Here is a 13,214-nt window from a genome sequence, read left to right as displayed (position 1 = left end):
TTACCAACCAATCACATTGTATAAACTGTAAGAACTCGCCATGTTTAATATATAAAACATAAAATCAATGTGGATTTAAACAAAAAAACACTACAATAAAATTGCAGTTTTAAAATATAAATGCTAGAAAACATTAGCTCTCCTCTTCAACACACTTTTGATAGAAATACCATCGTTAATACCAGGAGCTGTGATGACATCTAGGTTGAGTTGCCAAAACATTTTGTGTTGCACCAAGGTATTCTTCCAATCACTGGCAAAAGTTGCATTGGATACCTGTTCCAAAACTAAAAACATATATTTTACAAAGCCCTTGCAAACTGCAGACTATCTAGCAAGGGCACTTTCGTTGTCGGCTCTTTGTATGCTGTACAAATGTTGGTATATCCTACGGTTAAGACTGTTATTAGTCTTACCTATATAGAATGCCTCACACTGCGTGCAGAAGGTAAAAAATACCACTTTCTCCGAATAACAATAAAACTTGCAACCCCTTGCCCTTTTTCTAATTTTGTCATATAGCCAACCAGAATAATTACTCTCTATATAACCACACTGGTGGCATCTCTCACATCTTTGGGTCACAGAAAGGTGGTATATAAATCAGGGGGTGGTCTTTCCAAAAAATCTTTAATATTATGCTTTATCTTATAAGAAAAAACAGGTCTACACATAAAGACTTAATAGAATCATCACATTCACAGAAAACCTAATTCTTAAGTAATAATCTATTCAATGTATTTTATGTTAAGAGAATAATGCAACACCATACTGTTTTGTTTGTTAAATCCAACTCTCTCTCCATTGTTAATACCCTGGTTAACAGTCAAACCATATTTAATAATGTAAGCATATTTGCCATGTGTTTCAGCCCATACATCCACTTCAATGGTATCAAGCATACGGACACAGAGTAACCAAGGTCGATAAACAATCTTGAGTGTTGCAAATTCATCTAGGCAAACCACGTCGTTGGAAGTGAGCCTAGATACTCTAATAAATTGGCTCCACACAATACCCTTCTTTTGATGGAAGGGGTGGCAACTAGTAAAGTATAGAAAACTATTACAATATGTGGGTTTCCTGTATACCCTGGTCTCAATTTCTCCATTAGACAACCTATGCAAAGAAGTGTCCAAGAAATTAATATCCCAAACACCAATCAGGTGTGTAAACTTCAAAAAAATGTGTACTTTCATTCACATATTGTTCAAATGATGGAAAGTGAAAAAGACTGTCTAATTCCCATTTAAGTAAAACACAATTGGCATAAATGGGGGCACAAGGGCCGCATAGCAACACCAGACACTGGCTTATAAAATTCATCACAAAATGTGCTACACTTATTTCTTGAGCACAATGTCCATGAATTCATGACTAAGGACCTCATCTGGTTGTGATAGATTACCAAATTTGTGTACCACCTCGTCACACCAGAATAGCCCATCCTCATTGGGAATAACCGAAAAAAGATTCTGAACGTCACAGCTGGCAAAAAAACAATCTTGACCCATGTCAATGTTGAGTAACTTATCTAACAAGTCCCAAGAGTCACAGACAATGTGCTTAACTTGCCACACATTTTCTTGAGCTTGAAGTCAATAAACTTAGCAAGAGGTTTGGTGATCAAACCAGCTGAGGCCAGAACTGGACAATGGGGAGATCTGATATATTCAAGTGAAGCTTCGGAATCCCGAAGATTTTAGGTATTATGCACTTAAATATTCGGAAGTCTGTATACTGAATACATGAAAGTGCTCAGTTTTATTAAAGTATTCTGTGTTGATGTAATTTGCCTGGTGTTTTTTTTTTATCTGTACATTGACAATTTCAAGGGATTTTGAGCTATATGATGATTGATTACACTATAGTTTTGTGATATTTGCATTAAAAGAAAGATCCTCTGCTTTGGCAATATGAGAAACAGATAATACGTCTATGATAAAACAGTCTTCATAGAACTTGACCAAACTGCTACGAGTAGAAAGCACACTCAGTTTGTGAAGGATGCAATGTTTGCAAAATCAACAGTCTACAAAAAATGGAAATTTATCAACAGATTAATCACTCTTTCAGTGAGTGCTGGCTGGAAGAAAGGAAACTCGCTGAAAGGCAATTTTAGCACAAAGGGAGTTTGTTCTTTACCCCACTAATGTGTGACAAGGGAGTAGGTAAAACTCCTGGATGGGGTGACAAGCACATTCCCTAAAAAAGAAAGGATAAAGACAGGCTTGTTCACCTCCAGAAATGAATTTTACGGTGTGCACTAAGTGGCTTTCAGCATGCCAGCTTCAATGAACTGGAACTCACTGAAAGTACCATCAATCTAGTGACATAAATCCCAAAAGTGATTGTTGTCTTTTTCCAACTGTTATACAGAAAGACGGCTTTGCATAAAAAAAGAGTTTTAACCACTAGCTCATCCTTCCTTTCTTAATGATCAGCAAGCTGTAAGCTGAAACGCACTTAACATAAGGCATATTCTGAAACACACATGCTGTTAGGTATGCTCTTTTGGGCTGTAATGAATTATTGCATGACTACTGTGCAATACACATTGGTGGTTACTAGGCTATCGGTCCAAGAGACAGTTTAAGCCTATCCAAGCTTTCCCCATATTTAATGCAGTATTGCTGACGTGTGTCAATACCCCTACAAATTTATTCAGTTACTATACAGGCTTGAACATATCAAACATTCACAGGCTGCTTTGTGTTGGCTTGCCTTTTTCTATGTTAATTACTACTCACACTGATTTTACTAGTTTATCCCAGTTAAATTAGGAGAGAACAGCATTAGCTGTAGCATAAAACTATACAAAGTCCACTGAACATGACAAACAATTGGCTGAAGTGTGTTCAGAACTGGGGTTTGCAAAGCTACCTTTAAAAAATGTCAGAAAGTTTTGGGATCAGCTTTGCACAATCTTTAGGCTTCCTAACAAGATAGTACATTTTTTGTTTAAGATGACTTCATAACAGTCTTTTTGAAAGGGGCACAATAAAGTGGCAATGGATATTTCAATGAGATTAGATTACAGTGAGTGTAGTGAATGTTGCTATGAACGTTGGCTTTAACTTTTTGCCAACAGCAGCAAAACACTCATGATCACAATAGCTATAAAGGTCAGGACGTCCATTTAGTAAAACTGGAATCAATTTAATTCAGTTAGAAATGTCTCCAAGACAGCAAGACAAGCTACCCATTCAGCCAAATACCTTTGTTATGGGTTGTTTTAATGACCTCTCAACCTATACAACCACCAACAAATGTACACAAGGTTTCCTTAATTTAGTAAATGCCTATTTCCTACCACAAACTGTTCCTGCCCCCAGTAGGGGGTACAAACCTCCTTGATCTTCTCGTTATCAACAGTTCACTCCTGCACACTCCGTAAAGACACTACTTGTTTGTGTCTTTCGGCTTTTCCCGGTTAGGGGTCGCCACAGTGGAACTCCGGTCCGCTAATGATTGGCAGTAGATTTTTACGTACTGGCTTGCCGGGCCTAACGCACAACCTTCAACACAGGAACGCCCATTCACGCATGTCGCTACACAGAAGACGCTCTATCTGAGAATCGAATGGGAAACGTCTAACTGAGGCGACAACACTACTGCACCACCACCACCGCAGTCTCGTAAAGACACTACTTACCTATTTAAAATCAGATCACCTAGCTGTAACCTCCACTCCATTAAATCATTATCGTCTTTCAGGATTATCTAAAGCTAATTTACTGTTACTTACCAATACCACAGACAACCACAGCTAGAACATACCACAAAATTAACAGATTTATGATGCAACCTTTGCTTCTGCATACCCCCCTTAGGGCTTTACTCTCACATGAATAAATGCATTTAAGAGTCAGTCCCTATCTACCATAGCAGATTTGATAAATTCTAAAGTAAACCTGTATGGTGGAACTAATATAAAATAAACACTATCGACAGAAAAAATACTCGTGACTCTGGGGAGGGGACTCTTGCACACTAAAGAAGTCACATAAAAGCATTAAGCAAGACCATACAGGGTGCAGTCAGGAGCTGCAATGTCAGTTACGAGCTAAGAGTATCCACCAATACTACGGATAACCACAAGGTGTACACTAGTCTTGCTCCAAACCTCCAATGGCATATCCTATTCCACTCTATAAACCATCGCTAGTAACCATGCTGACAAACTTGGCTCCAACCTTAACCATATGTCACATTGCCTCTTTCCGCCAAAATTATTTTAATTAGTTTGAATTTGGATTTGTTAGAGGTGGAACATGTCTACTCAACCTACTCAAGTTCTTTGGCAAGCTCACAAAACTATCAGATGAGGTCCAGACACATCACACTGCCTACCAGGTCTTTGCCAAGGAGTTTGACAACACTACCATCATAGAAAAATGTAAACCCTTACACTGTCCATTGGATAGCAAACTTGTTTCATTGAGAGAACTCAAATTTGTCAAGGACAGGACTATTTCCAGTACCTACATTGATGTCACTAGTGGTGCCCACTCGGCTCATTCCTGGCCTCAAACCTCTTGTAGTACATGAAGAAGCATGGTAGCTGCACTCTGAAATTTAGAAAAAGACAAATCAGTTAAAGTGGTACAAGACCTGACATTAACAACTGATGAGCTCCGACTGCTTAAGTTGTTAAGGTCAGGTCTAGCATGAGGCGGTCACATCTGCCAGTACTAACAGATCACTATCAGTAGTATCAGACCAGTAAATGGCAGTGGTAGTACTGCTGTCTGAAGGGATAATGCTTCCCTTCCTCTTATAAACTTAGAAAGTAGCTAGAATAATGGATGTGTTTACAGTTAAGTGTCCATCCCCTAAAAGATACAAACCCAAGCTCAAATGTATGTCATTATTCACCGACTTCAAACCTCCATGATTTGTCAACCATGAACTTTATGATGAACAGATCAAACAAATACGGCAGAAATCTGTTACAGCCATGAAAGGTAAGTGTAAATGTAATGGAAAACGTTACACTGCCTAACAGCACTCCCCTAAGCTCTTTACAGCTTTGAAAGCTATCAAAACACATACTGTTTTTTATTTTCTCTAACTAGTAGTATATGGAACAGATAAAGCTCTATGCACTACAAAGAATTACAGCTGGTACGATGATCATAACTCTTATTAGGTGTTCTTAATGGAGGTGCCAAGAAATTTACCTTTCCAACTTCACTCTAGAGGTGAATTTCTTGGCATCTGTGTCTCAAACACATAACCCAAATCATAACACACTATATTTAACATTTACTTCTCAAAAGTGAAACCAACCATCCAAAGTCTCTGAACTAACCAACTTTGTTAATGACTGCAAATTAGGTGCAGTTGTCCGTTACCCCAATGATACCCATACTCTCCAAAAGGGATGGAATCAGACAAAAACCTGGCATATAGCCACATCTCACCCTAAATACAAACTGCAGCAGTTACTTTTGGTAAAGCCTATCATATCACTGGCATTGTCCCTCAAAAACAGACTATTACTAGAGATTTATGTTCCTACATGGACTATAAGCACACTTTTGTGCAGCAATTTTCTCAGCTGTGCTCAGGAAGCCCAAGTAGCTCATACAGCTCATCTGTTGAGGCATCTCATCTAGATCAAAGGACGCCCTTAGGCCCTTTATAGTCGATTACTGGAACACTTGTCGAATAACATGCCCTCTTTTCAAATATACCTATGTACTTTGTGCAACCTGAAAGGTTACCACGATTATTAATAAAACAAAAACATCTCTGGGTTTAACCACTTAAGCTATCCCAACAAAAAGCCCTCTTCCAACAGGCTCTGACAGGCAATCTCTGTTTTGTGTTTTGCACTATGAAAAACCATGTGCTTTCTTCACCTTCAAAGAACAAATAGTCCAGTGCAAACACCCAACACAAAGGCCTAGGCCTCCACTGTAAGAAACGTGTATCCCTAGCTCCTACACTTTTATAACAGTCTCTTTAAGTACTTCCATGATTAACTTCAAAGCACCAACCTTGCATGGGTAACCTCAAATTCATGCTCGTGTTACAGCAAATGAGTTTCTGTCCAGAGGGAACTAGTCTATGCTTGTCACTACAGAAGTACTATGGTTAAGCTTCTTAACTCCTCACCTGTAACCTTAACATTGAACTATGAACCGATAAAATGTTATGTCACAGATTACTTCAGAAGGTGGCACTGGACAGAGGATATTAAGCAGTAAAAGGCTCGGTATTACTGGTACTCGTTTACTGACTGGTTACCTCATCTGTACTCTGAGTTGAATAGGATAGTTGCACTTAGAAAAGTGCCTCTTTCATATTACCTCTATCTGAACTGTAAACTGATTTCTTTTACAGGTACCACAGTTAACAATACTGCACTAGTGATCAACACTTGAATCGCTCATCACTAATGGGCAAGTCTCGTGATTTTACTCTGAAGACCAATACTGCACTGTCCTGGAGATTTCTCTTTTCCCCAATACAATGCAAGTACAGCACTGATAAGCTCATATATAGCAAGGTTCACGAGTGGGGAAGTGTGTGCCCCCCTCCCCAAAAAGCCTTTGTCTGTGATTTAACTATCTTGACTGTGGTTCACAGTTGAGAGACACTGAAGTAATTTGATTGCTTTGACATTCACTACAAAGCAGTGTCTACATAAAGTCACAAGTTATCTGATGTATGCTTGGGTGATGCAATGAAAGATCAAACTGATATGTGACATCTTATCAGTGAGATGTCATACAACTGTTTTTCCTACCTTGACTTTTGTGACTTTGGCCTTTACTTTGTTAATATGATTTTCACTAATTTATAAGGTGAATTGTTGATAAAGCCAAATTCTTTTAACAGCTCCATTTAGCCCAAACATTGTGCTTGCTTGACATGAGATGGAAAAGGTGTTCACTACTGATTTAAGCTAATATGAAATGCAGTTAGATAACATTATTGTTATTGATTTATTTATTTAATTTGTTAATATGGTCTGTTCTGTAGTTATTTCAGGTCACAGAATGTATAACTCTGAAGAACATGCTTGCAGGATATCTCAATAAAAGGCCCCTGTTTTTGTCAGATCGTACTCCATTTCATTTAGCTCTTTCATGAAAAATTCTATTGAAGTTACTGGAGTTTTCACTGATATGTCTTGCATAATGAAAGATTTTAAAAATGGACTCTAGGGTTGTGGATCAAGCCCTGAATGAACTATTTCAAAATAGGATAAGAGACTGGCATGAAGTGAAAAGATAAGGGAATCTGCAATTCATTATACTGGAGAACTGAGGAATGATGAGAAGCACCACATATGGTAAAGTTAAGGAGACAGTAATCTTGTAGGTTAAACTGGGAAACCTCAACCCTGATGACTGGATGCAGCTTGACCAGGTCAATCCATACTGTCAGTATACCTGGGGAAAAACTGCTTCTCATATTTTTGTACATCTAATTAAGGCAACAAAGAACTGCAAGAAATGCAGTTACAGGAGAAATAACTAGGTGCCTTAAACAGAACATTACAAGCATTTTGGCAATGTGATAGGGCACTATTCAGGAAAGATAAGGCCAATGGTATACACATCTTTGTGACTTCTTAACCATGTTCCACTCTTGCAGACAAGTGCCTCTGCACTGAAGAAACACATTTTACTCACAGAATTAAAAGAAATTTGTAATCAGGAATAACGAATTAGATGAGAACCCAGGCAGGTACACTTATCTGGAACCATTAAAAAAGAAAATGCCTGTAATACTTGTACATTTAGAAGTAAAATATAAGCATATGGTGCTCTGCACTGCCCCAGAGCAAAATTGATTAAATGTCCCACTTATATGTTCACTCACCAGAAAACAACAACCACAGTTCTCCTCTTAAATTTTCTGGGATTCCTCTTATCACAAGGTCACGAGTCTTCTTAGTTCGAAACATGCAGACCCCGCGACCATATTCTTCAAAGTGAATATTCCAGGACTGCTCCTTCATCTTTTCTTTAAGCTGTGATCAAGAAATAAAATACTAGTTAATGTGTATAAAATGTACGTCTTTGAAATAAAGTATCATTTCTTTTCAATTTCAGGAAGGTTTAAAAGTCACTGTCAATGACTTTTACAGAGTAGAAGTTGTCAGTTAAGTCCATAAAGATTAACACTGCACAGTCCAATCGATTGCTATGCTGTATCTTTATTTTTTCTAAGCTGCAAAGATGTAATGAGAACCGGGGCAAAGTACTGAATGTTAATTTTCTTGGTTCACTCAAATAATTAATTGGATTCAAACCCCAGGCAGCTTGCTATTTTGATCCAGTTAAAACAATTTTGATGCAGGTTATAAAGAGAAAGACTTGGACTGCAAAACCACACAGAGAAAGGAAAGAAGTAGAATGGAATTAATGGCTGCCTCCAGTGGGGAGGCACAGAGAGCTGCTGCTGTAGCAGTCTCCAGACGGCATGAAGTTGTAGCACTGCCTACATATGGATGAGTACAAGGAGAGCACACTGTTGTGCACATTGCATGCACATATGCAGAGGGAGCAAAATATACAACAAAAATGTCCCACCATAGTGCTGGTGTGGCTGCAAAGAAAGCCTCACACCTGTCTGCTTCTGATATCACCACACAAGTGGATGGGAGAACTGCACCACCAGGTGAAAAAGCAGCTAAGGAATACAATAATGAAAGGGATAATAAGGTTAAAGGGTCAAAGGTAAGTCCAAGGAACTGAGAGGGGACAACTAGCCCTGTGCCACTGAGGGATGACATTTTGTGACCCAGATGACCTGTGCTGGAGTACTGGCATGGATGCTTAATGGCTGAGCCAGGAGGATGGGTATATGTGGCTGATGTTGGCTCACTCCTCATAAGGGGAGCGAATTGGCTGTGGCTCATCACTATGGTGACTCTTAGGGGCAGCAGTGGGTGTTGCACCCACAGGTATGAGCCTGCTGAGGACACACTGTTTCCTGTTTGCTTTATCCCAAAGTAGACAGCACCACATGGAGCTCAAGAGGAGCTGCTCCACCAGACCTGAAAGTGGCCCACTCCTAACTAACCAATTCTTGCAAGAGGAGCAACAAATGGGATTAATCAGCTCCCCATGCAACAAAAAATGAATCACAGAACTCTTGATTAAGTCTAGGGATGTCTGGCAGTGCCCCTGGGTGCAAGAAATAGACTGACCCCATGAAGGCAGAGGAGCCACTGGACTAGTCCAGTGTACATAAGGGATTGGGGGAGGGACAAAACAAGTTTGAAGAGCAACAAATACAACTAATAGCCTACTAATAAAGCTTGTCACCAAAATTAGTGCAGCAAGGATAGTTAGCAGGATGGCAGCTACTACATTTGAATCACCCTGTCAGACACGCACATACCCCAAATACCTGTTATATACCACACTTGCAAAGGATGGGCATCAAAGTAATCAATATGCAGTTCAACTTCCTACTCATGAAAAGACCACTCCTGCTAGACACAGTTTTAGAAACTCCTCACATCTGTTTTGTTTTATACTGACACACCCCTAAAATCTTATCTCATGATCTGCAAAACTTCCTTGGCTACTCAGGGTGGACATATGACAAACAGCCCATTGTATCCTGCTGATGTTTCTTCCTGGAAGTAGCTTCAGATTTTCTCCATTTTGTTACTCTTGCTTTATAACCATGCTGCAAAGCACAGCCATGATGCTATCACTGATAACAAATTCTGCAAATGCACAGTGTGGAGCACAAGCAATGAAAGCTCCCTCTGAAATGCAAAATTGCTGAAGATGGTCCAGAGAACTGACAAACTGTAATTTAACTTATGCAAGTCTAGCTAAAACAGATCCATACACATTAAATAAAATTCAGCACCTTTAATTCTCTCGAGTCATCATTCCATAACCCTCTAACAGTATTCTACACATTCTATAGGAAACCTTTTAAAACACAAGGAGAAAAAAACAGCATCTGCTAATACGAAAGTGACAAGTGTTCATACAGATCATGTGCAAAGGCATGAAACAGAAAGGAGGATTCTCATTCTATGCTTTCATTTAGCACACTAGAGATGGGTTCTTACGGCTGATGATGTCTGTCTTTTTTCACTTACAAACTCAATTTTATGTGAAACAAAAACAAAATTCCTGCTACGTCAGCCATGAAATTTTTCACACTTCTTTGCTTCCGTCTGGGAAGGGTGTATTTAAGGGCGATATGATGACACATCATAGGGGTTGGGAGTCTTCTTTTCTGGCTCTTCAATGTTTCTTTACTAAAAACCCCAAGGTTTCTACTTCATCTTCCTGAAAACTCCTATAAACAGTTTGAGGGGATACACGATTCTTTTAACACTTGCTGCTGATGCTGTGTGCTATAAAGGTTTCAGGTAGCACTTTGGACGACTTCTTCTTGCCCATCAAGAACAGGATGTTCTGTTACACAATACAGCTAAGGCAGACATAGTATCATTTTGAATTGCACTGCAGCATAACATTGAAAATGTCAAACAGCATTTGTATCTATTTTTTCCATCCTGCAAAGATGTAACGAGAACCTGTCACTTGCAAATGTACACAGTACAAACTAACCACAAAGTACCAAAGACAGACATGAAATGCAGTTTTTCATGATTATGTTATTATTTATGAAACAAAAAAAGCAAAAGGGCAGGGATGTGGATAAATGACAGGGTACCATGGCGAGATAGCTTAGCCCAGTTATTTACTTATTCATGGTGGTCACACTTTCTGCCAATTTTAAAATCAAGGGGTCCCATCAGTAGACAAAGGTATGTGTGAAATGCTGAAATTCTGACTCTCCTGACATTCCAATGATGTACCATGGATTATTAACAGAACAATTGGAAAATGTGGGGTACAGTGATTTAAAGAATATAGTAGGTGAAGTTCCAGAAATCAGCAAAAAGAAAGGTGCCAGTCTAGAAACTATTTTATATAGAAGGGTGAGAGATCCAACAATGAAAGATCTCAAAAGAGAGGCACTTTCTCTTGTTATAATGGCAGTGTAGAGTCATAGACATATCATTGTTTTTTTGAGGTTAATATTAAAAAAAAGTTTGTTAATGGTCATTATACATTTAAGCATGAATGTTTAGTGTACCTGACCAAGTGTACTTCATGTCTGGCAATTCATATAGGGAAGACCATAAGAAGTTTAAATGAGATGATTTATCAACATGTCTTTGCTATTAAAAGCAAAAACGAGTGCAGTGTTTTAGCAAAGCAAGCCATTAATTTTGTGTGTGTGTGTGTGTGTGTGTGTGTGTACGTTTTTTAAAGTTTTTATGCTGTGCTGTAGAAATTTTTTCTAAGGATTTTAAAGGAGGTGATGTTGTCAACACAGCCCTAGAATATAGAGAACTACATTGGCAGATTTTGTTAAAAGCAGGGGACTAGCTTAGGCTTAAATGGTCGTTTGAATATTAAATGTGGACTTGAAAAGGAACGTACAGTTTTTTACTCAATGAATGGAAGCTGATGCCTTTCTATTAAGTGTTGCATATTTTTGTTTCTCACTGGATGGCGGTTGGTTATGTCATTAATTTTAACATTATTTAATCATTCTTGTTGTTTCTGAAGAAGTCTTTGTCATTGAAAAGACAAAAGAGTTTACATGTGCAATGACAGTTTTTGTGCGCGTTTTATCTGAGTTTGTACTTGGTTACTATTTGTTAAATGGATAAGTACATTTTTCCAAAGGGCCTTTTCAGACAAAAACTGAACCAGAACACACAATATAAGAAAAATATATGAGTTAAGGAAATACAGTTTACAAGAAGTGCATGTACTGACTTATAACAAGCTACGTATTAGTAAGTATAATGCAGTGCCATACAGTAAAAGAAAGAAGGATTTTCCATTACGTGTCCCTTTTGAGAGTGGTAACTTGACAAAGGCACACCACCACAAACTTATATATTCAACCTTAAAGGTCTATAGTTAAGAAACAAGAGCCAGGATCCATCACGAAGGAAGTAACTGCCACCCACAGTCTATCCCAGACAAATGATTTGCTCAGTGGAAGCAAATGGCCAGCTGGGTGTTTGGGGAGGAGAACGATGGTCAGTGGAAGATGGACAAGAGTAAGGCTGTGTTAATTTCCTGGGTTCACCAAAATAAACAGCTGGATTGAAACCCTGGGCAGTTTGCTGTTTTCACCCAGGTAACACCATCTAATAAAACACATTCAAACTGGATAGATGTTTCAAGTACAAAGAAACAAAAATACATTTTCTGTAAATGTACCCCAACTCCAAAAAAACATCATCAAGCCCCGAAAAACTATTATTATTGCCTAGAACTCAAATAAGCAACATTTCCACCCTCAAAATGCCTTTACTTTCCAGAATGCAGGGATTAAAAGACAATCTACATCTGTTCACATATGACAGGCCATAATTTAACTGTTCAGATACCCCCGCATCTGTACTGTCTGGATAGTGCACTCCTTTTCTAGCACACCACAACTTCATAGTAAAATAAATAAAATTCTGAGATGAAGAAAGCCAAACACAGATGTCATTAGTGGATGAGGTAGCAGAAAACGTCTCTTATACTTGAGCTCATCCTAGTGTTAATTCTATGCAACTACAGGTCATGACTGGAGTTCAATACATCTGTACATTTTTACTCCATTCTGAACAAACCTGAATGCAATGTTGTAGGAAAGAAAACCCTTTTGATTAAAAAGAAAAACAAATGCAGTAATCATTAGCATTATTACGGTTACATCTGTTATTATTGCTGATGCCATTAAGTACTGCATGCATAATGCCATTGCTACTGTTTATTGATTGCCATTTATTAATTCTGCCATCATATATTGGTGTGTATTAATATTGCTGTTTTCATGGCATACCATGCATCTGAAAGAGCTTGGCTGGAGGACTGCTATAGCTCTATACACTGTGAAAAAAAGAACCAAAGACTGTGATAATTCATCTTGCAAATTCTGGGACTGTAAAATCCCAAAAGATACATGCATTCACAGTGAGGGATAGTAGCGTGTGCAAGCCAGGGACCTTTAACCAGAACTGCTGGTCACTGATTTGGACTTTAGCCTATAAGAGGAGTGAGCATCAAAGTACAAGGAATCATCTTGTATGTCCATCACTTTTTCATCTTTTAAAGTCTTTATGATCACATTCAGGCCAATAAAGCCAGACCCCACTTGCTGTGGAGATGCATGTTTCAGTTTTTTACTGACCTCATCAGCAC

General features: G+C 38.5%; 1 protein-coding gene across 1 annotated transcript in view; it reads right to left on the bottom strand.

Moving 5' to 3' along the window:
• Positions 1-13,214, bottom strand: part of TBC1D8B (TBC1 domain family member 8B) — a gene marked incomplete in the record, with an annotated part of 1,684,663 nt that overhangs the window by 567,301 nt on the left and 1,104,148 nt on the right. Inside the window, 1 exon segment of the mRNA XM_044057627.1 lies at positions 7,840-7,990. Coding sequence (XP_043913562.1) covers positions 7,840-7,990 — 151 coding nt within the window.

This window comes from Protopterus annectens, chromosome 15.part0 (genome assembly GCF_019279795.1).
Source record: "Protopterus annectens isolate FY-2018-M chromosome 15.part0, PAN1.0, whole genome shotgun sequence".
Lineage (NCBI taxonomy): Eukaryota > Metazoa > Chordata > Ceratodontiformes > Protopteridae > Protopterus > Protopterus annectens.
Note: the sequence above shows the minus strand (reverse complement) of the source record. Positions and strands in the feature narration are given on the sequence as shown.